Genomic DNA, 27496 nt, shown 5'->3' on the forward strand with positions numbered 1-27496 from the left:
CAACCAGTTTCCCTGACGGACTCAAATTACATGTTCACTTTCAGATGAAGATGTTACAGAGAGCTGTTGTGCATTTGAGAAAAGATACTAAATTATAGAGGATATTTTGGGTTTTTTCTAGCTGTGATTTAATACTCACTTGCTCTTACATTTTTAAAGAGTATGATCAACACAAGTGAAACCTACCTGGTGAGCAGTGAGCAGATTAAAAAAGAGGAAAAGATGGGTTCTTCAGTGTGAGATCACCCCAGAAAGAACAATTCAGACCTACCAAATGAACAAAAAGCAAACCACCAGGAGAAAAGCAGATGGTATTCATCTGCCACTCTTCACCTTCTAACAGCCTTCTAAGACTGTTCATATGACAGCAGCAGGAGAGTAGGTGAAATTCCAGAGTTTAACTTTTGGAGCAGAGGGAGTCTTCCTGTGTGCTCCCACAGCTTATCATTGTTACACCATCAGCACTCCAACTAACTACCATATTGATACAGAAAGATGCTACTAGTGGTCTGCTGTAGCAGGGAAAGTTCTCAGGCCATTCTTACCTTCAGACACTTTAATTCTGCCCATCATCCCACTCTCTAAACCTTTCTTCTGAATTAAGTGGCTTTACTATGTTACCCAAATCTGCTTAATTTTAAATTACAGAATGGTTTGGGTTGAAAGACACCTTAAAGGTTATCTCATTCTACCCCCTGCCATGGGCAGGGAGATCTTATATAGCATGTTCTTGCTATTTTGAAATCAGAGTTCCCCTCCAGTTACTATCGTATTTTAAGAGCAGCAGTTAAAACAATAATTGGTCTGACAAAAGCAAGGCTAGAATTGCTCACTAACTCAGGTCACACACAAAAGCAGAAAGTTCAGTAGAGATCTGATTATTCTTACAACATGAGTGAGACCTGAGCACTACAGGAAGAAAAATTGAGCCCCCCTGAAAATTCTAATTCAAGATCACAGTTGCTTGAAAATCCCTCATGTAGGAAGCCATACAGTAAGATGTATGTCCACAGGTTGCTCCAGCCTTCACTGGAAGCCAAGTCATGTCATCTAACATTCTTAAGTTACCAAAGTAGCTCCACACAGATCATAAAGGTGAACATTAATACAAGCCTAACTTAGGGAAAGTTAAACTGCAGCCCCAGTAAAGTGTTTTTTCCAAGGCAAGTTTCCATAGCAGGAACATACATTGAACTACACTTATAAAATAAGACTTTCTGCCTTTTCTATTTTGCAAGGGTAGGTGGAAAGGAACAAAGGTAAGAATGAGGTCAACAAGAAAAGGGATGAGGAGGGTTGGTAACACCAGGGACATGCATCTGTCAAAGATTATCCCTGTTCATATCTAACAGTCTAAGTAGCAGGCTAACAACTTCTCCTAAAGGCATCTGTCATTTGTTCTTGGCTTAGGAACTGTGCTTCATTGCTATTCCTTAAATAATTATCTTGAACTAGTAAGTTGCTTAGCTAAGCAATACTTAATATTCAAAGGTGCTGGCACCCACTTCTATGCATGCTAAATACAAGTTTATTGTAATCAATATAAGTAATATACAGCTGTGTTACAAATAATGCCTTAAAGCAAAGCTATGCAAGAATCATAAAATTTGCTTCATCCCTCTCTTTCTTTACTCTTTGATCAGCTGTAGAACACAACCATCTGGGTTTTTTTTTTTCCTTCTTTTTTGAAGAATGATGGAAGTTAGATTTCTTCCAGAAATCCTGTTTGCTGAGAAGAATCTAGCAAAACAACACAAAATGCAGACAAGGAGGTAAAATTGGAGATGAAAGTAGCTGGAACTGCACAGTAATTAGTACCAACTGTGGGAACTTCTGAGAAGGCAAGCTGGATAAGCTCTAAGTCATGTACTTCCACTCTCAGATTGTCAATATTTTAGGTGGTTTCATTTTAGCTGTAAACTTCCTAAATAAGGAAAAAAAACCCTAGCATCTCTAATGATGTCACAGATCCAAGAGGTATTCTATTCTGTGGTTTCCACACCCTTGCTAATATTCACAGCCAACTCCCAACACACTTATCTGCAGCTGAATCTTCAGACTGATACACGCAACGTATATGTGGCAAGTATCACCTTCAGTGTAACATCACAGAGCTCTCCAGCTTCAAAGAAGTGAAGAAGAGAGCTGTGAAAATCCTTCCAAGCCTCATTTGCCTCAAACACGAAGACATCCTCATCACTGATGGAAGGCTGAGTTTGCTGCTGCTGCCGCCTTTTTCCCTTTATCAGATGTTGTTTTGCCTGCTCAGGAAGCATGGATTCTGAAGCCATTGGCTGTTGCTTCTCTCACTGCATCAGTCTTCAAAAACTCCTGCCAAGATAAAGTCCAGCTCATCAGGAGTTAGGTCCTAAAATTCAGTTCTGTTCATCTTCCTGTTTAAAAACACACACAAAAAAAGAAAGCGAGACATTAGGTAATGCTAGTACGCAACACTTCAATTACATTATAATACTACCTATGATCTTGGGGAAGGTTAGAGGTGAAGGGACCAAAAAAGAGACCCACAGCTAAGAATCCTATGTAGGTACCTTTAGGAAAAGCCATTATTTATGAACTTGTTGTCCACACTTCTTGATAAAGACATGAAAAAAAAAAGTAAATATGTACCACAGAATCATACAATTGTTTGGGTTGGAAAGGAACTTAAAATGTTATACAGTTCCAACCTTCCATTAGACCAGGTTGCTCAGAGCCCCATCCACCCTGGCCTTGAACACTTCCAGGGATGGGGCATCTGCAGCGTCTTTGGAAAACATTTTCCAGTGTCTCACCACCCTCACAGCAAAGAACTTCCTCCTAACATCTAATCTAAATCTCTCCTCTTTTCATTGGAACTGTTCCCACTTGTCCTATGACCACCTGCCTGTGTAAAAAGTAACTCTCCCGGTCTTTCATAAGCCACCTTTAAGTGCTGAAAGGTGATCCAGAGTATACTGAGAAGCATGTTCCTCTTACACTGACCACCTTTGGTTTCATGGCTTCCTAGTTAATTTATGATGCATTCATTCTTCAATCTATGCTAAGAGTTGACTGCTATAATTCAGGGATTTCTGCTCATGGACTCTGGTGTTGGAGGAAGTGGACTGGCCAAAAGAACAAAAAATTCTTCTGCAATAAAAATTTAAGTCACATGTCTGGGAGCAGAACTGATCTTCCTTTGTGAGATTTTGGAAGTGTCCATGTCTCTTACTAAATTTATAGCTCTTCATGCATCAGTACTGGAGAAAAAGCAGGAAGTGACCTGAGACAACCATACTTGTTCCTGCTGTAGGTGACAGGGTTGCTGCTAGCAACATCCTGTGGGGTGACAGAGCTGGTGGCTGCACTGGGCCAGGCAGGTTCAAGTGAGATCAAACATGCGATATTTGCCTGTGGTGCTTTAAGTGAGGTAAGTATTCTTCCTTTAAAAGATACGTAAGAGAAAGATCTTACTTCTTCCAAAACTACAAATTAGCTCAAAGATATTATTGGTCATGGGATCTTTACACATTTTATAGCAATGAATACTTTTTTCTGCTGAAAACTTAGCTTCATTATACCAGATTTGACAAATTACTAAGGTATTTTTCTAGTTCATTGTGATATTTTGGTTCTCAAATTAATTCTTCCTGACTGGTACTCATGTTTAAAATGCCCTTCAAAGAGGTCACTACAGCACTGAGATCTGAAGCTGACACAGAGCTTCAGACACAATCTCCTGAGGTTATAAAAATTAACATGAACAAACAAGAGGGAAAAGACTGACGTTGAAATGCTGTACAGAGATGCTGGAAGGCATCATTATTCATTCAATATGATAATGTAGGTAAAATACAGCACCTCTAGCCAACACTTGTAGGGAACTCATACTTATTTTGGTCTTTGACGGACACTTTTGCTTCACACTCCCTGCTTACTCACATCCAACTATTGCTATAGCGACTACAGACACTGCTTTTAGACAGATCTGCCAGCGACTGCTAAATGAGAGTTCACAGCTCCCAAGTCATAAGGTTTTTCCATCTGACACATATGCTACATTTATCTTCCTGCTTTAACTGCAGCTGCACACAGACTTTTTTCACCTGTTCTCTGTCTCAAGGTAAAAAAGGCTGATGTGTACATTTTACCTATTCTGGATATGCCACTGTAAACACCAACACAAAACCCATGAGTCTTAAGAAAAAAATCAGTGCTGTTGGGGTGAATTTTTTATGCTACAAATGAACTAAGCAATAGTACAAAAGCCAGACATAACTGATTTTAAGCAATGCTCTTCATCCATATCTCTTGTTCATAGCAAAAAAAAAGGTCTTGGAGATGCTCTGAGCTTTTGCCTGTAAAAAAAAGAACTTCAGTGCATACTTGGATTTATATATTTGACACATACTAAGTACCCACTTGATATCACAGGGGAAGAAACTAGAAATTACCCTAGAGGAAACCAATGGCATTACTCAGGCACACAGCCATAGATAAGAAAATCACATCTATGAGAGAGTGCCCAGGATTATGATATCAAATATGTGTATGGGAACATGAGAACAAGTCAGTTACTGTTCCTCAGGTAAAGAGAAGTTTCTGCAACATGTTAAAAATTAACATGTGTAATATAACCTTCAGAAATATTCAGACAGCAATCAACTGACATACTGCAGCTTTTTTCTGATGAGACTTGGTGGCAGGTAGATTCTTATTCTTCCCCCAAGTCACCAATTCAGCATCTTGTTTCTGTCATACACCTACGTCATGCAAATCTTTTTAGACATCTATCCCCAAATCTTCCACTGGTCTTAATTACAGAAGCTCACAATTTGAGTGTTCAAACAAATCATCTGCTATGGAAAGTACCAGCTGTAGCCATATTTCATTTGCAAGAAAATACTGGCTTGGGCTCATCTTTAGCCATAAGCCTTTTCTGTTCTCAGATTTCCAACAAAAAAAATTAATTTTAGTAGCACTCAAGATACTAAATTCTGAAAATCTGAAGATCACACCAAATTTATGAAGGTTAGTATATTTCAACTCCACAAACTAAGAGAAGAGCTTTTACAGATTTACTCCCCAAACCAACAGTAATTCAACAATAACATCCAACTACTTGAGGTTAGTTTCATCCTGGGTGAATGCCACACACACACAGAGTCTTTCCTTTCTAGAACGAAACACTGCCATGGCCATTCAGAACTTCAGAATCACGTCCCCTTTTTCACCTTGACAATTAAGTCTTCCAGCCTGTATACATATTTTGATGACATTAAGGGCATAAGTGACCATCACAGCAAGTGACTGACTCTAAAGAAACTAAAGGAAGTGCCTCATTCATAACATCATCTATCAATCCTTGTAAACAGCTACTTGACACTTTCCATGAAGAAGTAGCTGTCTGAATAAAAAAAACCCAACAAACAAAACAAGCAAATCCCACACATCTTTACAGCTCACCATCATTTGCTGAGAGCCAGTCAGCAATTTCCTTGTTCAAGTTAAATATTTAGAAATACTGATGATGTCTGCTATTCTCAAGAGGGCAGCTGTTCCAGACCCGAAAGTCTGAGTGCTGGCCCTCAGGCAAGGACCGAGGATCTCCTCCTAGCTGTTCCTCAAACTTATGAAAGCAAGAAAGGATGGGAGGTCAGAGCACAAAAAGCTATCTTACAACTGCTCTAATTCAGATAACATCTGAATTCACTAACATCTGAAAGTGATATGCTTTTGATTCAGACATTCTAGCTAAATCTTAAACTGAAGTGTAAAATTTCCCAAGTCACGTTGAGTACTTGTGTTCAGTAGAGATAAAATACCTCCATTTTGAAGCAAAAAGAAATTAAAACAATAGGCGGTGATAGGACATGAATAACATCACTCTGTTTTCCCCCATTATGAATTAAATCCCAGGAATCCTGGTGGACAAGCCCATTGTGATAGATGAGTAATGCGATGACTGACTCTCACAATTAACAGACAAATATCATGTATACAGGTTAAAAAAGTTTTATAGATTTATAGTTATATTTTACCCCCTCACGTGGTTATCCAGGGACAGCTGGATTTGGGACATCTGGGAGGGCTGGCTTGTCACTATGGTGACATCTGACCTCCAATCAGGATTTGAGGAAGAGATCTTCACCACTGGACAGTGAAGAAGGGGTTGATGGACAGAACTTCAAGAGGGGTTGAAGGGTTAAAAAGGGGAAACCTCCATTGTGAGGGGGCTGAGCACATGGCAGGGAAAATCTTTTGCTCCTGGTGTCGTAACCTTTTTTCTCTATTCAGTCTTTTGTTGTATTTTTGATAAGGTTTAATAAACCTTCCTAAACAATGAAAAGGGAGTAGCTATTTCTCACACAATCTAGACAGTGGAGTACATGGCCTTCTTTCCCCTGTGGAGCACCTCAAGAGGCAGTGTCCCAGAAAGAAGGGATCATCCTTATTCTTTGTCAGACACATGGGAGGAAGATACTTCAGTGATATAAAACAAACAAAACCATGACTGCCGCTGTAACAAAAACTAGGCAGTGTTCAGATAAGAGGTATTATGATTCCTGTAAATCCAACAGTCCTTATGATCAGTGGTACAGAAGCTGTAAAAAAGGTGGCAGAAGTGCAGGAAAAATAAAGATACAGATGAAGTTCCCCCAAGTATCCTGTAAGTAATTTTGACTACCTACCCCCAAGATGAACTAAAATCACATCATGAACTGTGCAAAGAAGGGTGGTGAGCCTCCCTCAAAAACCAAAAAGGCCTTTTAATTGAAGGAAACAAGAAATTTGCCTTTGTACGTGTGGCTGTGTAAAACTAACTTGTCTAAGACAGAGCCTGCTGAGTCTCTGTGGGTAAGGAAATGCTCTCACTGCTGCCCACAAAATCAGAACAGCAGAGGCAGCAACAAGATCTCCTCCAGTTTAATCCAGCTAACAAAGAAATTTGAGTTGTTGTCTTGTGTTGGGCTAAGAAAACTTGAACGTTTGGAGAGAGGACAGCTGGCAGAGCTAAGGAAGACCCCTTAGGGAGGGAGAGAAGTGGGAAGGGCAGGAGACAGCTGCAGTGCAAACTGCAGACAAGCAGCAGCTTTGGCAGGGATTGTGCTAGCAGCTGTTTCACTGCTCAGTCTGGCTACAGCTGCACCATCAAGAAGAAACATGGGGGAAAAAGCTGATAAGACAAAATAGTGTAGAAAATCCTCAGTTCTCTCCCATTCTCCCTTCTCATCTTTAATTCTATTAAAGATGGTGTGGAAACATTATGCAAAACTGTTCAGATGCCCACACTAATTAGGTCAAATTAAACAAGGCTGGAAAACATGGGAACATTCAAATTACACACTGTACTACAACCCTAAGCCTACTGCACTTTTCAGCAGAAAGTTATTTAACAGAAAGAAAAAAAAAAAGTCAGAAACCACCCATCTAACTGGTTTAGCTTCTTTAAAACCACCAGGATTGCTTTTGTAGAAACACACAGAAAAGTTTCTTAGACAACACTAATTTACAGTTCCTAATCCTTTCAGCATTTCAACGATTCTTTGCAGCAAAAAGTGACATTATTGTTTTGTTTTACTTTTGTTTCACACAGATAGCTCAGCAACAGTGAAATGGGTACAGCTAGCACCATCTCTCATAAGTTTGTATAATGAAAATCCCATCAGTGCTGCAGACACACAAGCCATGAATGAGGACTGCCCTTCCTTGGAAAAATGCAACAAAAAAGGTGTTTTGTATAGCATGAAAAACCTAGTCAGATAAAATTTCATTTTGGAAATAATTCTTCCTGGCATTCTCTTCATGCTGTTTTGAGACAGCTTCTTCCCAGCTCGCTTTGATTCAGTGCTCAGTGAAGTTCTCCTGAGGTTTAATCCCGGCTTTCATGAAACACCAGAAAGGCCACCTGTCTCCTGGGATTTATAGAATGACAGGTTGACAATTTTGTTCAGTTTTGCATCATAAAAAAACAAACAAAATCCTCATATGCCATAATTTATTTATGCTTCACTTTTACTTCTGAACAACCAGCAAAATCGCTCACAAGTCACAAAACAGCAAAGCAGGACTCTGCTTTGCAGATACAGGGGTAACTAAGGCATGGATTATTTACGCAATGTAAAACTTGGGGAGGCCCAAAAAGTAGAACACAAAATAAAAACCACTGAAAATCAGTGCAATGGAAGCATAGTGAAGTGCTGATGGATAGATACAAAATTTAACTAGCCTACTACATTCACAAGAACACAAAACAGTCCCTTACCAAGGAGAGGCACTATGATAGACCATATTAAAATAGTTTAATAATCTCCACAGCAGCATTTAGTTCAGCCATTCCCAGGAAGTATTAACAGAGAGTAAAATTATTTCTAAGTCGTTCGGCAACTTCCTTTGAATTATGATTTTAAAAATTTAAGATTTTAGCTGAGGGTTAGAACCAATTCATATTGATGTTAGATACACTAACGATAAGTTAATGATTATTAACTAGATGCTTAAGCTAAAGCTAATTGTTACACTATGAGCTTATTTACAGAAGGAAGTGGAGCAAGTGAACCATTATGGAACATAATGAAACCAGTAGAACAATGCCCAGCACTTGGACTCTATGTTAATCCATCATGAAGCAGGGGGCCTTGGATCATGCCAGAGGGTCACAGAGACCTGATGAAGACCTTCTGGACTTCATCATTGGGACCACTGACCCAATTTGAGACCACCGACCCAATTCAAGAGAAGAACTGCACACACATGAAGCACTAATAACCTCATTTTAATACAAAGTGGGTATGGGAGGTGCTGGGGTTATGCATATGTATTATTTTGGGAAATAAACAGAAGGCAAAATTCCTTGTGCGGTGTGGTCACGCATTTCAGGGATGATCCCACCCATGCCACCTGCCCAGTGTAATAAACATACCACTTTCTAACTTTAACTAGTTATAGTCTTTGTCTGTGATTTTTGGTTTTAATGATTCACCTTTATTCTCAACATGTAAATCAAGGCATGGTATCCACTAGAGCATTCCAGAAATGTTGCCAAACAATACTTCCCATGCACACACCAGTCCCTTCCTCCCAGGACTCTCTGCCTTAGCTGCCAACCATCATCACATGCTCTCATTTAGAGCTGAGATTCCTAAGATAAACAGCTCAAACCATAAAGCAGTATCACTTTCCTTTTGTCCCAGAGCTGCAAGGCTCCTTCAAAATCTGAACTCAAGAGGTGGCAGAGGTAATACAAGACAAACGGCTTCACAACCCAAGATGCTACAACCATTGTAGGAAATTATTATTACAAAAATCTGTTTGGTGAAACATGCTGGGGAAGAACTAAAGCACTGGCTACCGTGGTGCTGTGCTGCCTTGCATCAAATTACTGGCAGCCATTACACAATGATCCTGTCTTTGTGTGACCACACTGATTACATTTGCCTCTACAAATAAACAGCCAACTAGAAAACTGGATGCCAGGCTACTGGCATTCCACTAACAATTAAAAAAATAAATGAGGTTATGAGCACACTGCACAGAAACCCCATGCACAACCTTGCCGAGTAACAATGCAGTCACATTTCTTTCACAGCACAAGAGTTTGCACAGATTACAGGGGACTCAGCCCAAACTAACTCAAAAAATTAAGACTACATTGCTTGAAGGTGGCTGAACCTTTCGCAACTTAACCTCCATTTCCAGCAAAGGCGTATGAGACACGTCTGTTGTGGTTTTCACCTGACAACACTTGATGAGCTATTTTACTTGTTGTGGTACTTCTCCATAGTGTGATTTGTTTCTTGATTATCCTTGCAGAAGCCTTTGCAAACATTGCAGAAAGCCGGGTTTCTCTGAGTTTTGTAACTCTGACAAGTGTAGGACACAAAGGAATGACTAAGGCAAAGAGGAAACACAGATACACTTCCCAGGGGCCAGTAAGCAATTGTCTTGAGTGGAGATGAAAAGGGGAACCAAAGGAGGAAGCCAAGAAGCAGGCAGTTCCAAGAGCTGGGGGAGCTGTGACATCTTAAATTCTTATTTATTTGAGAAGGGAGAAGAAGCTAGGAACTCCTGAGGCCCTCCCCAGTAACAATGGGCAATTTCTTGCTGTTTTTTTGTTTTGTTTTTAACAAAAATATTTGTTGAGGGTTAAGCTAAGTGACTACTCTTTATCCTTTACGAAATGCCAATAGTGAGCTGACTAAGGCACTACCTTTGGCAGTCGTCTCCACATGGAGCAGCTTGAAACGCGGGGAATCCCGGCTCAGTTAATTTTTAATTAACATTTACCTCCTTTTCGGACGGTATGGTTGCCGGGGCTCTCTCTGTGAATGCCCCCGCAGCACAAGCCCCCCGATGCCGAGCCCGGGCACGGCGCTGTCTCGGCGCTCTCTAAGCACAGTCCCGCCCTGGTAACCATTTGCACCGATTCCACCTTAATTCCCCCCACACGGGCGCTCGATCCAGCTCCCTGGCTCCGATCGCGGCGATCCCCGTGGGCGAGGACGGAGCCGGGCCGGCCCCGCGGCCCTCCCGGGAACGGCTCCGGGCCGTCCCGCCCTAGCGGGGGTGCCCCGAGGGTCGGAGCCCTCGGCGCTGCTGCGAGGAGGGGGAGACCACGGCACCGCCCGCCACGCCGAGCCCGCTCCCGGGACCACTGAGAGGAACCTGAGGGCACCGCCCGCCACGCCGAGCCCGCTCCCGGGACCACTGAGAGGAACCTGAGGGCACCGCCCGCCACGCCGAGCCCGCTCCCGGGACCACTGAGAGGAACCTGAGGGCAGGGGGCGCGTTACATAAGGGCGGGGGAGCCGCCATGCCGGTACGAGCGCGGTACGAGGGCGTGGGACGGCGGGGGAAGGGCGCGGGGTGGGATGGAGCCCTCCGGGTGCGGGGGAAGGGGAGGCGTGAGGTGAGAGCCGGGGTGAGCCCCGCGGTACCCGCCCGGTGCCCACCCCGCTCACCTGCGCTGCCTCTGCCGCCGCGGCGGGTCCGGCGGAGCACCCGCCGCCCGCCAAGGGGCGCCCCGTGCGCATGCGTCGCGGGGTGGGGGCAAGGCCGGAGCCTGGCGGCGCTTCCCGCGCTCCCGCCCCCTCAGATTCGCGGGGGAAGACTGGTCTGTCTTTTCCCTCGGCGGGGTGTGTGGGAAATAGGCTTTCCCGGTTCTTGGCGCAAAAAAGGGTTGCTCTTCAGCGGGAAGCAGAACCAGGCAGAGCAGCTCCTGAGAAATACCATGACCCTGTCGCTCTAGTTAGTGCAATCTCCACCGGAATAATCTACCCCCTTCTTGAGGGGAAGCCGTGAGGAGTGGCTGAGGTCACCTGGTCTGTTCAGCCTGGAAAAGAGGAAACTGAGGGGAGACCCTATTGCAGTTACAGCTTCCTCGGGAAGGGAAGCGAGGGGCCAGGCACTGAGCTCTTCACTCTCCTGACCAGTGACAGGACCCGAGGAAACAGCCTGAAGCTGTCAGGGGAGGTTTAGGTTGGATATCAGGAAAAGGGGTGGTAGAGGGGTGGTTGCTCAACCATCCACAGGGTGTTTGGGCACTGGAACAGGCTCCCTAGAAAACTGGTCACAGCACCAAGCCCGACAAAGTTCCAAGAAGCCTTTGGACAATGCTGTAAGGCGCAGGGTGTGACTCTTGGGGATGTCCTGTGCAGGGCCAGGATTTGGACTCAATGATCCTTGTGGGTCCCTTCCACATCAGCATGTTCTGTGATTCTTTGATTCTTTAATAAGATCAGAGTGATCCTGCTTCAGATTTTGAAGGAACTGCTCTCCATGAGTTCAGCGAGAGAAGGATGTAATACAGAGAAGGAAAGGCTGTAGCATCTCCTTCCTCTTCACCTGTCCACCAGCTCTGGTTTCTACAAGTGTATATTATATCTATAGCTATATGCATATATCTACATCTATATACACATCATGCAGAGAGATACATACAGCCCCTCCAGTACAGGAGTACATTTCCCCAATACACACTTTTCCCCTGGTTTGATTTAGTCTCTTTTTTAGTAGTATCTTTCTCTGCCTGTGGAATAATAAGTGTAAGCCTTCATCCCATTTGGTCAAAGCTTGACTTCAGAACTTGAAAAGAATTGGCCAGGAAGGTTTTGCAGGCTGTTAGAACCAAAGAAAGACCTTATGAAAGAAATAGATGCCTGGGGAGTATGGAGTCTTCCTTGCATTAAAGCAAGCACAGCTTGCCAAGTGAAAGTGCCAGTCACCTCCTGCCCCATGGATCAAGAGCCCAATAGATTTCCCAATTCCATACTGAAGACCTGAAAGCTGGACTCCAACTGGATGTCAAATGTGCATAATAATTCTAGGATTTCCTTTTTTCCTGAATCCAACACAATTCTGCTGAAAGGCAGGAAGGTGTTTTATAAATTCCTATTTATCTGAGAATGAATGGCTGGAGGTTTGCAGTTCCACACAGAGAACACATATACTGTTTTTAGGAGGAGATGCACGTCTATTTAGGAATCTTTAAAGGCAAAAATGTCCAACTAAATAACACTTCTGTTTGAGGTGGTCTGTTTGACAAAGAGACAGAACACCGTCCATGAAAATATGGTGATCATTGGTATTATCTCAAATATATCTGATGGGCTTGGGTTGTTGTTCCACACCCCTGTGTCTTTTATTCCATAAAGGTCAGAGGCAGTGAAAATTCAGTGGCAAACAGCTGAATTGATTATATGACATGCTTATCAAAAAATTGCACTAGTTGTGATCAACCCAGCACATTTAGGTTTTGCATAAATCTCAGAAAATTCCTGTTCAGCGATGTATTTTTTATGGTTTGTTGGTTTGTTTTTTGGTTGGTTTTTTTCTGAACATAAAAATCTCAAGCAATCCTCCTTAAGTTCATCCATGTTTTTGAAAGGTACTAACCTGAATGTATGTGGCAGAGAGGTTGCTGTCCATGTAGAGTTTCCAGAAGGCTGGAATCAGACAAAGTGACCTGTACAGACTTGTGTTTTGCAGATTTCTCCTCCCCTTCTATCACAGTGTACGCTTATATTCCCTATTGGCCTCAGAGTTTCTACATCATATACCCACAGTGTCCAGCCTGGCAGCTGCTTTACTTCCCCAGACTGGCTCTCTTCAAGATGAAAGCCTGACATCTAAGAAGTGCCAAGGGAGGAAATATTATCTTCCAGCTTTCTCAGACAAGTGTTGGGGATTGAAGCAAGGTCTGTGAAAAGGTAGAAGTCATCAGTGGGCAGACTGCTGTTCTAAATGAGGAACTTTGCTCTTATTTCTGGCTTTGAGAGTTAGTGATACTGCTTCTAATATATTGTGTCTCTCATCCAATGCTCCTGGAAACCACCAAAAAGGCTCCGATTGACTTCAGTCATAGTTTGATCAGGCCTTCAACCCACAAAGATGCCATTGTTTGGTTTTACTGCCATTGTGCTGTTTGGCATAGTGCTGCTCCTGCTCACACATACATTCAGATACATACATCCACTAACTCCTCACAAGCAGTGCTTTATAGGGGCAAGATTTAATCCCTGATGACAGAAATAGGTTATATTTTCCTGGATGTCAGCAGACTTTGAGGCTGAAATTCTGGTGATCTATTGTGAGTGTTCTGGTAAATGCTTTACCTCTGTTCTCTTAGAAAATGTAAAATAAGTATTTGTCTGGATTCTCTTAAAGCCTTGAGTTTAAAATTGTAGAAGCTTTTTGCAATTGTAGAGACCTGTAAAACTTCAGTAGTTTGTCTTCCTGTTTTAAAGGCAGTAAATTTTAAAATATTGTTATTCCCTGATAGTAACAATTCTCAAAAGAAAAAAAAAATATACAACTTAAATAGCTGGATTTTTATGTGTGTGGTTTTGTTTTGTTTTTTTCAGCTGTTTCAGAGGGAAAAAAAGGAAGTTCACTTGGTCCAAAAGACAAGTCATGACTTGGCAGCTGAGGAACAGGACATACCCTTGAGTGAAAAAGATCTTTGGGTGTTGAGTGACTGTGGCTTTGTGTGCTAATATCAGCTACATCAGCATGAGACAGATATGTCTACAAGGTGAAAACCCACAGGAGCATCAACACCTTCCTTGAGGAAGCTTTGAAGAGAAAATGAGTGCCAGGTAGCTGTGTCTTGCCAAGAAGGTGTCATGCACTGGGTATAGCTTTGCGCCATGTTACTTGATCTTCCAGAGATCCTGTGTTAGCTGCAGGATGAAGAACAATCCTTTCCCCAAACTTCTTAGTCCACAACTGCACTAACACAGCCATACCCACTTCCAGGCTCCAAGGTAGCAGGTAATCATGGGGCTACACATACAAGCAAACCATCTCTTTCTTAGTGCCTTTGAGCTAGCGCTGAGGTAGCTCAGCACTGCACAGCACAGGCATTATCTAAAATGGCCTTTAGAGGATCATGCTTTAGGATCTGTCTGCCTGTGATCCATATTATGTTTGTAAGCACTTGGGAAGGTCAGTGTTTAATGTAACTGTGCATGGAGAGTCCCAAGTTTCATGACCTCCAAGGCATCAGATGTGTTGTGTGTGACAGGGCAAAACTGAAATAACCCATATCTTGAAAAACAACTATCTGAAAAATCTGTGCTGCTGCTTCCTTATCTATAGGCCCGTGGCTTACATCAAATTTTGTTATCCTGCTGAAGGAGAGTACACCTCTGTCTAGCATGTTTCTTCCCTTTTATCTCTTCCCTGCTCCTAAGGAGAGAGAGCATGAAATGAGCTACAAACTCTCCTGCCCCTAAATTGGTTACTGATTAACCATATGGATTAAGCAAAAATCCTTGTGAGTCAGGATTTCTTTATCTAGAAAATGAACATGTGAACAGTGAGTATAAACTGTGTTCATAAAATGATGCATTTTAATGATTCTCAGTCACTCATTCCTAGTGTCATGTCCATTACAACTGACCCATGTAAAAGGAGTCTCCTTTCCAAGGTGTCTCTGTAGTCCTGTGCAGAAAATCTCAGTATCTCAGAAGCTGTTAGCTGTAACTGTGTCTCTGTTAATCAGTATCCTGATTGATTTTGGTTGGTTTGGTTTGGTTTTTTTTGCACAAGAACTGACCATAGCTCTGAGTGACCTAAAAGGGTACTTCTAAGGAAATAACTGATATAATATTTCAATAGCCAAACTGAATTTTATTTCTATATCTTTTATTTTAAAGCAAGCAAGCAAGCAGCACTGGGTGTGCTGTGAGTGGAGTGGAGCGGTGACTCCCTGGCCACACAGTGCTGCTTGCTTGCTTTCTTTAAAATAAAAGATATAGAAATAAAATTTGGTTTGGCAACAAAATTTTATATCATAATTAATTAATCTAACTTTTTTTGCTTGCTCTAAATCATGGTGAAGCCTCCTCCAAGACAAGTTCATTAAAATCCCCTTAAAATTGTACTTGTGTTTAAAAGGGCTTTTGGTACAATTTAATGTCTAAGAGAGAGAGGAGGATGGAAGTGGAAATGTGCCACATGAGCATATGTTCAGCTGGGAAGGTAACATTAATGATTAGGCTGTGCAGCCAGAACTGGTGTTAACAGCACATGCATACTTTAAGGATTTAGAGAACTGAACTACACATAAATACTTGCTTTTTCCCCTTCCTTGTTTTTCATACCAGAGAAACTTAAATCTTGTCTTTTGCCAGTATAATTCCAGAGTAACTACACAGAAATCACTGAAAGAAAATAAATGCAGACCACCACATCTGCATAATATTAAAGCCAGCTATTACACAATTTTCAATTTTTCACCTCTCTTAGAATGCAGGTATCAGTTCTATAAGGCTCCAAAAAGTCCTTATGTACTGTATTCCGGGTCAGCACTGCAGAGGGAAGCAGCAGCACCTCATTATGGAAAAGCAATGTGACCATCAAAAGATTAGTGCAAGCTCCTGCTCAGGTTTTGAGTTTTTCTCCCATTAGAGATTGACTACCTCATTATTAGCAAGCTGGGAGGCACTGGTGAACATGAGTGTCTGGAATTCCTTTATATAAAAATACTGCCACTATTTGGCAGTGTTTGGGGGGGACACAAGACAGATGATGGACTTTGGACCTGGTTAACATAAGAGATTTGATAACAGGATGCCCTGGCAAAAGCAAACAGAACTTAGAAAATGAGACCTAGATTGCAAGAAGATTAAATCAGACAGGTTAACCAGAAAAAGAAAATCTCATTAAACTCTGCAAGCAAGAGACATTGCTATATGCATAAATTTCTGTATGTGATTTCAACCTAATCATTGTAGTACACATTACTAGTCTCCCTAAAATAGTATATAAGCATATATATCCCACAATAAAATCAGATTCTGATCACTGAATCAGTCTGCCCATCTCTCTCCATCGCCGACAACTATTGTCACCAGATTATTTTTGAGCATTGAGTGTATCTTCCTGTTGCAGCACCAGTTTAACTAGAATGTTTCTTGAAAATCATTTTGAATGTGATGATTTAGAAAATGATCAGCTACCAGCTATGAACATTAAAAGGCTGAGAACACAGAGAGGAAATAGTTTGCACAAGAACAAGTTGCATCCTAGAAGCACCTGTCTTCTTGGATAAATGTAAGCTTATTCATACTCTGGTAGAAGTTTTGCAGTAAAGCTACAATCCTACGATTCTCTTGATGATGAGCTCAAACAAAGCAAGGGACCTGCTTGGAAAAAGGAAAAAATGCATGGTCAGATAATAGATGCGGAATGAAAGAATCTGAGAGATTGAAGGTACCAAAAAGTTGAGTCAGAATTTTTGCAGACAGTTTTGCAACACTCTCAACCACCAGTGATCTCAGATGCTTAATTTCAGTGGTAAAGTGTAAAAAACCACAAAACAATACAAAAACCCATCCTGAACTGCTGGGTTCAGGAGATTCTGTGCATTTAGAAATCCATGTTCTGAATTGCTGCCTAAAATTGCCTGGATTTTTATGCATACTGGTACTACCTGCAAGCATTAAAAAGTAGTGTCCTAGTCATGACACTGGAGCATTGGTGCTAGCAGACAGTACAGCCTGTAGAAGTACAGCCCTGATTTTCTCTTGTAAGTGGCCTAGGTTTGTGCCAAGAAACACAGGTTGAGCTGATTCTCCTAACATTCTGAGTAGGATTCAAGGACTTTGGAAAAATGTGGCAGAGCCAGTCTCCAAAGAAGTACCCTCAGACTTTGCTGAAGAGACAGTCCAAGTGGCAGTGCTGTGGGGACTTTTAGTCCATGCCATTAGAAATTCTGTAAGTAGTTCACCTTTATGCCTCTTGCTTTGGGGACCAGAGCCCCTGTCACCTGGCAGGGCAGTCCCAACCCTGCTGGCAGCAGCCCCTCAGGGAGTACACAGTGCACCTGGCACATGAAATCCCTCTGGGGCCCTCCCTCTCCTGTGCTTTTTAAAAGCAGAACAGCTGGAAGAGCTGAGGAAGGTGCTCCATAGACCTCTAGCCAACATCATGGGGCTTTTAACTGAGCTGTTGCTCATCATGTCTGAGGGAGACTACGCTGACTCCAGCACAAAGATTAAGAACTAGGCGCTTCCTATTTTTCTCTTGGAACCTAGTTCTCTGCTGAATTAACACATCAGCATTTGGGCCAGACCCCAATTACACAGCTCAGTGGTGCTGTCCTTTTCCTGGCACAGGGCTCCAGTCAGTGCTGGGGCCAAGGAAGAGGAGGCAGGGAGGACATGGAAGCACAAGAGACATCTGAGCAGGAGACAAAGCACAGGGCCAGTCACTAACCTGACTCATAAGGAGTCCTTAGGCCAGGGTGTGAGGTACCACTCTTCAAATTTGGGACTTAGCTGTAGGTGGCTGCATGAAACCTACTCACATGGACTCCTGCTGGGCACCCATGCATGACCAGAGTTTGGGCTAAGCTTCAGTTGAGTGTTGTGGCCAGAAAGAGAACTGAGGAGCTTGGGAGGCTTGGTGCCTCAATTCTGTCCCTGGTGTTCAGGAGATGAAGGCTGAAATCCTTGGTTTTTGTCTGGTTTTTATGCCAAGCAGAAGACTTGGAAACTCAAGCAACATGGAGAAGAGCAAGTAGCTCTCATTTGTGACAGGCCTGTCCTCTCAGAAAGAGTATGTAGTTCAAATAGAAGGAAGGAAAAACAGCTTATTTCAGAGTAGACAAAAGTCACTAAGTTACTCTACGCAGATTTGGGGGATGCCACTGAGGCAGGGAAAAAAGACTTACAAAATAGCTTACTGAAAATGCATGCAAATTGTACAAATGCTTTGGGGGTTGGAGGGTCTTGGTTTTAAATACTTTTAAATACATCTAACACTCTTGGAAATTTGCTTACCTTTTCTTTCTTTTCTTTTTGCTTTCTCTATGAAGCAAAATATCCAAAGCTGGGAACTTGAGCTTCACTCACCCTAAGTGTCCTGTTACATGAATGTTCCATGAGCAAAAAGGAAACTATTTTTGTGTCATTTAGCTCATCTAGCAACTATTTGTGCTGATGGCAGCAAAGCATTTACCCGTTGCCTGCTAAGAGCAGGAGGGGCTGGGTGGTGAGGGCTCTCCTTTTCTGAAGAAAAAGAACCTTGGTTTACAGAACAACTTGAAAGGCTCAGGTGAACAGGACAGATTCCAACTGTGCCGAAGGTGGCAGTGCGTTCAGGCCTGCCTGGGATGGCTGTGGGCCAGCAGTGCCTGCAGCAGGAATTGCACAAGTGGTGCACGGATCCTCTGTGCTCTGGAGGGGTCTTTGACCTGTGTGTCAGCAGCTGCTGCTCTCTTGGACCCCAGGCCAAAGACCTTCAGGGATTTCACCTCCTGTGCCATCAGAGCAGGCCCCTGGCTTGTGATGAGGAGCTGTGTGAAGGCTCGTCTGGAGCCTTCCCCTGCAGCCCCTGGCCTAGCCTTGGCCCTGGCACCTGTGTGGGCTGCAATTGTGGCACCCAGACATTTGTAGAGAAATAATGCACTGTTTTCACAAGGAGGTGTTTTAAAGATGTCTGGAAAGTGCAAAGGAGCAATGTGAGCAATGATACAGGGAAAGGTGTATTCCTTGATACTGTATCTTAAATGCATCTCTAGGACACGATTATGACTTTCACTGCCAAGAGACACTGTGGTCCTTGTGTTAAAGAACTTATATGCATTTATTCATATAAGGGCATATTGATGGTGCAAAAGCGTAATTGATAATCAATGTAATTAGGTATATTACATATAGACCTGTATTATTTCAGGTATTTTCTACAAAAATATGGGAAATTCAATGTTCTTTAGAGCATTTTATAATTCAACAATATAAATTGAGGTGAAAACAGACTACCCACCTTTGTGGGAATTCCTGCCTTCCTCAGCAATATGAGACAAATGCAATGGGATGTACATTCAAAGCAGCCCTTCTAGAGCTGCATCACTGCTTTGCTAACACTCCCTGTTATGCAGCTGTGTTCCAGCTGCAGGTGTGGGATAAGCCCTTAGGTATGCCTGGGAATGGTGGCCTGGAAGCACCTGCCTGAGCTCTGTTTTGAATCAAGGCAGCTGAACTACACTCAGCACATGTTCTCTTTTCACTGGTGCTTCTGGGAAATGAGAATCAATTCTTGCTTTTCACGGTGTGCTTCTCTGCCCAATGACTGCATCAAACTTAACTTCAGCCATCTTCTTCAGAAGGTTCAGGGCACGTTCTGGGAACACCCTGGAAGAGACAATAACATGAAATTAAAAGTGAGATAGAAACTTAAATTATGAGAAAAAGTGTCACTGCAGGTGAGAGAAGAGCTGGTCTGGCAGCAGAATGCATGCACACATATGAACTGAGACTATGTATTATACTGGGTATTATTTCCTAAGGACATGTAGGCCTTGTCAATCTCTGACAAGTTTTAACTCAAATCCCACTCATCTTTTTTACGACAATTCCAGGACAGGTATGTACCAACCATGATTTAGGCTACAATATTGCTGCAGAATCCAGAAAGTTTTCATACTGAACATAGACACAAGTATTTCCTTTCTCTTTGCAACAGAGCCCTTTAAAAGCAAATTTTCCATCCTCAATGGCCTGAATTTTTGGTGTTGACATGGAGAAACAAACACTCAGGTCCTGATCTCATTCTGGGGCTATGCTGGGGCTGCTGTTTCAGAGAATGTAGTGGCCTGTAGAGCAGTGAAGCTCTGCACTGACACCAGTCAGCTGCAGCAAATGGTTCAATGCAAAGGCCTGTGAGAGGGCTCAACAAAATCTCAAGATGGTGTCTGCTGCTGTCACTGGAAAGAACCACTGCATTATTAACTACCCTGTGATATGTTCTAAAATACAACTTTATCTTGAATCAGATTTTACAAGTTTGAGGGTACACTCAGCAGGTTACAGTTGATACATTTTTAGCCCTACTCACCTTTCAAGCAGTAAAGCTATGCTCTGATTTGATGGAACAAAAACCATTTTCTGGTTGGTCACTATTCCTTCCATCAAAGCCTGTACAACTTCTTCAATCTCCAAAATCTTTCCAAGCCTACACAGGAAAGCAAACATATAAGAGCTGCAGTGATAAAAAGGAGTGGTACCAGGTGATCTAGGAGGCTTCACAAATGTACAAACTCAGGTAATTCAAATGCAACAATTACATGGGTTAAAGGACATTGCAGATTTTCTTTAGTTAATGATACAAACTGTTGTTATACAGCCAGCTGGAACAGAGGCCTAAAGCTGGGGATAATATGCAGTGTCTTACTGCAAAGAAGGAAACCCAGGAATGCAGAATATTGAGAGTTACCTTGTAGTGGGGTTTTTGACAAATCCAGTGTTTATAAAAACTGGACAAAGGCACGTTGTTTTTATTCCATCCTTTCCAAGGGCAGACAGCTCCTCTGTCAGAGCTTTATGAAATCCAACTGCAGCAAACTTGCTTGAGCTGCAGGAAGGGAGAAAGTACAAATGAGAAGGCAGAAATCCTATTTCCACCTTTCTACCAATGCAAATGGCTTAAACAATCATACACAAACGATACAGGGTAGGATGCAAAACCCTCCAAGTAATATAATCCAGCTGAGAGGCAGAGCAAGGATTATATTAACTTTCCGTGTGCCAGATTGTAGTGCTGGATAAGATATTGAAACTTGTGGAGTAATTGTGGAAAGCAGACAGGATATGAACAGGCAAACAAAGCAGAGATGAAAACATCAGGAGATCGTAGAAAACATTAACTAGCGTGTGTCAATTGATGCACATCCAATTTTTCCGATGAGAGAAGATTCTTGGAAGGAATGCATAATGAATGTCTGAAATTAGGAAGGATGGGCCGGGTAGAAATGGAGATTAACCTCTGACTACTTATTGTATCACACAGGAGCATCTCAAATCAACTGTGCGTGTTTTGAAATAGTGGGATATTATGCAAGCAAAATGTAGAGGAGGAACGACCTGCCACAGAAATAGGTGTGGGCCATAAGTTTTAATGAATTCCAAAAGAAATAGATATCACATAACTATTCTTTCCTACAAACATTGCTCACAATTCAGAGCTAATTACTTGGTACTTGCTGATGGAAAAGATGCAATTAAAATTTTTAAAAGTTAAGCAAGCTGATTTCAAAATGACTTACCAATATGCCACCATGAAAGGAATCACAAAATGACCTGCTGCTGAAGCCACCGTGACAATGTGCCCATAGTTGTTGTTCATCATGACTGGCAGGAAAGCTCTCGTGGTCTTGGAAGTCATTTAAACCAAGAGGCAAAATGCAGGGGACAGGAAGGAGGAAAAGAACATGGTTTTCTTAGGCATACTCAGCGCTGACTCTCAGTGTTATTCACCAGGTGGCCAAAGCTATCCCTAAAGCTATGAGCTGCACAGCACCTCAGATTCCCAGAGCCACAGGGATACCTGCTCTCTGACCAGTGGTGCAGCTGGCAACCTGCTTTCCAAAGGCTGCAGCAGTTGGCCATAAACAGGAAATGGTTTTCACATCTTTCCTTTGCTGCTTTTAAGGTTTCAGGTGTCAGCAGAAATGCTGGCAGGGTCTCAGCCCCAGCACACACAATGAACCACTTGTCAATCTATGGCTTCTCTTTTCTTCTGCCACAAGCAAGTACTGCTGAAGCCCTCCCACCCTGTCAGCCGCACGGCACCTCTGACAGAGCCTTCTGTGCGTGCTGCAGATGAGGCTGTCACCAGCCAGCTCACATCAGCAAGAAGCCATTCCAGTTTCCCAGCACACAGTCTGCTTGGGTGCCCCTGTGCTGTAACAGTTCATTTGGTAATTTCACTGCTAATCATGGCTGGTCTAGATATGCGTCCTCACTGACACTCCCAAACAACTGCATCTATAGATGGTGGTGGCCCTTACCCACATGTGACCCAGAATGTTGACTTCAAACATCCTTTCTATCTGGTGGTCCTGAGTCGAGAGAAAGTCGGCAGCTGTAATCACACCAACATTGTTCACCAGGACAGTCACATCCCCAATATCCTTCTTCACCTTATACAGAGAAAACAAAAGCCCAAAATTGTGTCTGTCACTCAGTAGGAGGAAAAAAAAAAGTAAGGGTGGGGAAGATGAACCATAATTAAATTCTTAAGATTGCATCTTCAAGGGAGAAGGAGATCATGCCACATTTCCAGATGTGGCAGGAACTTTGCAGTAGAGCCATGGAATCTGCTTTAGATCTGATTCTTCCCCATTCATTAATGTCAGTATTTATTGTGTTCCACAAACTGTGCACAGTTTGGACCATGTAGTCACAATTGGTGTGGGAAATGGATTTGTAGAGAGTTCTCAGGGCCTGACAGAAGGTCCTCACAGTATGCATCCATATGCAAACCGAGACAAGAAATGCTGACTTAGAAATGCCATGGAATAGGACAGATATTGTTGAGAGAGAAATGGAGCTAGAGAAAAGTTTCAAAAGATGGCCTTGCAAATAAGACTAGATACTTTGGAGAAATAGAACTATGAATCGTGCATTGTATTGGGACCCACGAGGGGTAGTTTTACATGATGGACTTTAAGCATCTACAGCATGGTGTGGCAAAAAGCTGATAGGTCAAGAAACGCTTCTAGTGTATTGTAATTAGGAAATAGTTGGCTTCTGATTGTGATGCTGTGAATTATAACATCTGTATTGTCTCACCCTTCTCATAAGACTGAAAACGGAAAAAAAGTTTTTAAAACGCCTCTCAGTTGCCCCATCTCTGGGTCAGGAAAAGGGTATTCTCCAACACTTGGGACCACAGAGGTACAGACTGTTTTGAGGCAGCTGGGCCACAGCCATTACAATAAAATGTTTCATATGTTCTCAGTGCTATGTTCCTTCAGAGGCTGCAACCCTAGAGAGCAAACTTGGCAAGAGGATGTGATATGCTGGAGCCTCCCAAATAGGATGAGACTGGCTGTGATCTTGGAAATGCTACAGCACTCTGTGTCCAGAGAGCAGTGAGGAATGGAGAGCTTCCAGGGGCTTGCAGGATTCATGTGCAACACGTCTTGTCTAGTTTTCCTGCCTTCTCTGGAAATCAAGCATGGTTGAGAAAGCCTTTGGCCATACCCCTGCTGCCCCACCTTGTCTGCAGCACTGTAGATCTCCTCCCGTTTGCTGCAGTCCACCACGAAGGTTTGAACAGTGGCTCCCAGCTTCTGGCATTCTGCTGCCGTCTCCTCAATGCCGTGCTGGAAGAGGCAAAGAGAAAGACACTGTGCACAGCTGTCCCCTCACCACAGCTGAGCAGCAGAGGCTGAAGATGTTCCTGGATTGAGCAACCACTGCCCAGCCCCTGAACAGTTCATAGCTACCCAGGGAAAGATCTACAGGTGGGGTTGTTGAAAGAATAGGCATTCCATTTGGCAATTTTGGACCTTTGTAGAGTGACTACCGGAAAGGGAAATCACAGAATCTTGAAATGGTTTGTGTTGGAAAGGATCTTAAAGACGATATAGTTCCAACCTGCCCTTGCAATGGGCAGGACACTAGATCAAGTTCTCTATTCAATCTGGCCATTAATATTTCAAGGGATGAGGCATCTCTAAGTTCTCTGGGCAACTTGTTTTAGTACCTTACCATCCTCAAAGTAAAGAATTTTTTCCTAATATCCAATCTATCATCATCTCATTCAGTTTGAAGCCATTTCTCTCTGTCCTGTCACTACATGCTCTTGGTATACTCTCTATTCATCTTTTTGTAAGCCTCCTTCACATGCTGGAAGGTTGCAATTAAGTCACTCCAAAGCCATCTGTTTTCCAGGCTGACAATCCCAATTCTCCTAGTCTTAGGAATGTGGCAACAAGAGTGAATTTGGCTTGGTAAGGCACACGTAGCAGCAAAAAGAGGACACGCAGTTCCTATCACAGCACAGCAGGTAGCACTGTGAGTATAAACAGAGCTCGTGCAACAGAGGCCTGGCTGACACCCTGAGGTGGCTCTATGCATTTCTGTATTCACATGCTGGGTGTGAGAAGAGCCACACTTTTATTGGATCTGGCTGAGATAGAATTAATTTCCCCACAGCATCCTCACAGTGCTGTACTCTGCACTAGTTCCTAGGAAGGGGTTGACAACACACCCGTTTTTCGGTTGCTGCTGAGCAGTGCTGATGTAGCATCATGGCAGTGTTCCCAACATTCCCCGCCCCATCAGTAGAGCCTGGGAGGGGACAAGTAGGAAAGCAGAGCAAAACTGACCAAAGAGATATTCCATATCATATGGCAGCTCAGATATAAAAGCTAAGGAAAGGAGGAAGCGGAGGGGCATCTGGTATTTACAATGTTTGCCTTCCGGAGTAAGCACTCACCAGGATGTGGGTGATCATCTCTTGCTGATGGGAAGTAGAGAATAAAATTTTTTTTTCTCTTTGCTTCTGTGCACACAACCTTTCAGCTTTGCTTTAGCAAACTGCCTTATTTCATCCGACAAGTCATCATTTCCCATGTTATTTCCTCTGCCCAGTCCAGCTGAGAAGAGGGGATGATAGAGCAGCTTGGTGGGCACCTGGCATGCAGCCAAGGTCAATCCACGGCAACTGTTCACAGTGCAAAGAGACTTTCCTTACAGGATTGCACTTGACACACACAGAACAGAAGCTTCTGTTACTGTATCAGCTCACTAAGCCAGGGCAGAAATTATTTTGCTGTTGTCTTGTCCCCAGGTGCCAGAAGGCCGTGCCAGTGGGGCCCTGTGCTGGGGTCTGTTTTGCAGCTTCAGGATAACACAATTAGCTTCTTTGCTGACCCAATGTGTCAGAAACAGAAAGCCCAGCCTTTCACCCACCCTGCTGCACCTACACCCAGCAGTTTACCTTGATCCCTTCTGAATACCATGCTGCATGTTTGTATCTGCCCATCCTCCACTTGCCAAGGTCCTTTACGCGTGCTGCTGCCCAGAGGGCAGCCGGGCTCGCGTACAGCCCAGCACAGGGATGCTGCTGGTGAGAGTGCAGAGAAAACACACCTCCCAGCATTGCACAGAAAACACCCGAGGCTACGGAGAGAACAATGAAGGCAGACCTGCTGCTCTTTGCAAACAGCCTTCTGGTATCAGCGGGCTTTCTCGGCCAGCCCAGGCAGCAGCTCCACCAGCAGCTTCCCGAGCACTTCTTTCCCTGTCGCAGGTGCTCTGCCGGGTGTTGCCTGCTCCCTGCCGAGTAGCACCGAGTGACTGTGGGACCAGAGCCCCACATCCTCTGCTGCACGTGGGGCCAAATCCTCTCCTGGCGCTCAGCATCCCAGCCGCAGGAGCCAAGCGGGAGCCGATAGGAGCGGGCTGGAAGGGGCTGGGCGATGAGGGTGCAAAGTGGTGCTGCCCTTCTTACGCCCCTAAATGCCCCGTGGACTCGGAGGTCACACGGAGTGAGCACATGAGTGTGTCCATTACCTTATTGATGTCCCACAGGACCAGCCTGCTCTGGCGCTTGGCGAACTCCAAGGCGGTCGCTCGCCCGACGCCATGGCCAGCGCCCGTGATGAGCACCAGCTCCCCGGCGAGAGACTTTCTCCTCACAGGCACGAACAGCTTCACAAAAGCCTCCAGGTAGGAATAGAGAAGCGTGGCCAGGAACAGGAGAAGCTCCAGAAACAGATTCATTGTTTTCCTGGAGCTCTTTCGAGGACCAAACTGAACTTTAATCTCTTTTGTAGGGACCCGCGAGTTGTTGATTTACCCGCTGCCGTCTCAGTGCGCGCCGCGGGTCCCGTCAGCGCCCGCAGGATCCACCCCAGCACCGGCGGCTGCTCCGCCCAGCTTTCCCACGCTGACCTCCCGGTGTCCCCGTGCTGGTGGCCCTGTGGTGGCGCTGGGTGAGCGGTGCAGAGGAGCGGCAGTCTGCACTCCAACCTGCCCTCGCAGAACCCTGATCGCCCTGCAGCTAAAAGGACGCACAGGACGTGGATAAAGAAACGTGGCTTATAGGGCGTTTTCTGCCCTCTTGGCTAAGGAAAACAGAGACGATAGAGGAGTGCGAGCCTCTCTGTGTTCTGCCCTTGGTTTTGATCTGTCAGTTGTCCCAACTGTTCATTCTCTGCTTTGTTTGTCCCCACACAGGTGGCAGGCCTTCCTGTTCCTCTCTCAGGCCCCTGTATCAAGGAAGCAGAAAAACGTGTTCTTGTTTGTTATTTGCTGCAGGTGGAAAATGGACGGAAGGGGCAATAAAATTGCTCATCCAGTTTACTGACAGAAGCATCTTGAAGGTCCATTCTACTCTGTATTGTAATTCTTTTCAATTTTTGTGCTTTGCACCTGTCAAGTCGCTCAGTGCCATAAGGTCCTTGAGCAGTTTTCTTCATGGTCCTTCTTTCCATTGCATCTCTGCAAAGCCTGCCTGGTCAGCAGGCTTTGTTCCCCACCATCCTCTTCCAGGTCCCTTAAGGAAAGCTGAATGAGACAAGTCCTTTCAACTTCTGGAACTCCACAGGTGAGCTCTTGCCTAGCTGTTTGTCTTATGTCTTTTATTTAGTTATCCATACTGAGACCTTCCATCATGCTGCTGCTGCTTAGTTTCCATAACTCCTTTGAAAAATAGCATTAAATTGCATGGATTGGAATATTTTTATTTAATTTAGTCTAAATCACACAACTCATGCTTGGACTCAATTGTATATAATGGAGTATCCAGAGCCTTAAGCAGAACAGGAATGCTTATAGGAAATAGGAGAAAAGTACTTTCAGGTGTTTCTTCCAGCTCTATCAATGTAACTCATGGCCTTTCCTGGAAAGGATTGCTGACCTTACTCCTTTACTTTTCAGTTAGAAAATCTGATGTATCGCAGTCATGTTCATCATTTTGTTTAAGGATGTTTTTGAGCTGCCTGGGGAAGAGTGAAGTGTTCACAAACATCTAACAACTGACAAAAATCACGTCCAGTTAATACTACAGTTTTTAAAAAGTATTATTTTTGCCCTGGTGGTTTGGCTGCAGCTCTCCTTATCTGTGGGAGACTGGGTCTGTTCCAGCAGAGAGATTTTGAGCTAGGTGCATCCTATTTTTCTCTTGGAACCTAGTTCTCTGCTGAATTAACACATCAGCATTTGGGCCAGACCCCAATTACACAGCTCAGTGGTGCTGTCCTTTTCCTGGCACAGGG

General features: G+C 43.7%; 2 protein-coding genes and 1 long non-coding RNA gene across 5 annotated transcripts in view; 1 reads left to right on the forward strand and 2 right to left on the reverse strand.

Moving 5' to 3' along the window:
- Nucleotides 1-11050, reverse strand: part of KLHL8 (kelch like family member 8) — a 24538-nt gene extending 13488 nt beyond the window's left edge. For 2 of the 3 annotated variants that reach the window (XR_004980066.2, XM_036381713.2), the window contains exons 1-2: nt 10941-11050; nt 2094-2393 (exon numbers count right to left, since the gene is read on the reverse strand). Coding sequence is in view for 1 of the 3 variants with exons in the window: in XM_036381713.2 (XP_036237606.1) it covers nt 2094-2291 (198 nt within the window). In the remaining 2 variants the exon portion in view is untranslated. The other variant, XM_036381715.2, reaches the window with a different exon arrangement.
- Nucleotides 10479-16292, forward strand: LOC118685926 (uncharacterized). The gene is made up of 2 exons (XR_004980067.1): nt 10479-10798; nt 13842-16292. It is a non-coding gene; the product is annotated as an uncharacterized LOC118685926 (long non-coding RNA).
- A 2755-nt stretch (nt 16293-19047) lies between these two features.
- LOC118685837 (estradiol 17-beta-dehydrogenase 11-like) lies at nt 19048-26123 on the reverse strand. Its single transcript, XM_036381529.2, has 7 exons — nt 25791-26123; nt 23486-23593; nt 22274-22405; nt 21530-21636; nt 20701-20838; nt 20323-20439; nt 19048-19619 (listed from the first exon to the last, which is right to left on the reverse strand). The coding sequence occupies exons 1-7, from the start codon at nt 25998-26000 to the stop codon at nt 19532-19534; spliced, it is 900 nt and encodes a 299-aa protein (XP_036237422.1). The 5' UTR covers nt 26001-26123; the 3' UTR covers nt 19048-19531.
- Nucleotides 26124-27496: the final 1373 nt, after the last annotated feature.

Source organism: Molothrus ater, chromosome 4 (assembly GCF_012460135.2).
Source record: "Molothrus ater isolate BHLD 08-10-18 breed brown headed cowbird chromosome 4, BPBGC_Mater_1.1, whole genome shotgun sequence".
Lineage (NCBI taxonomy): Eukaryota > Metazoa > Chordata > Aves > Passeriformes > Icteridae > Molothrus > Molothrus ater.

Bases quoted from the DNA above. Each gene is read 5' to 3' on its own strand.
- LOC118685837 (XM_036381529.2), bottom strand. From the start codon at position 26,000: ATGAATCTGTTTCTGGAGCTTCTCCTGTTCCTGGCCACGCTTCTCTAT. The intron at 21,637-22,273 runs GTAAGGGCCACC...ATGACTTCCAAG, and splicing joins ACATTCTGGGTCACATGTGG to ACCACGAGAGCTTTCCTGCC. The intron at 20,839-21,529 runs GTAAGTCATTTT...CCCTTCCTGCAG, and splicing joins CCTTTCATGGTGGCATATTG to CTCAAGCAAGTTTGCTGCAG.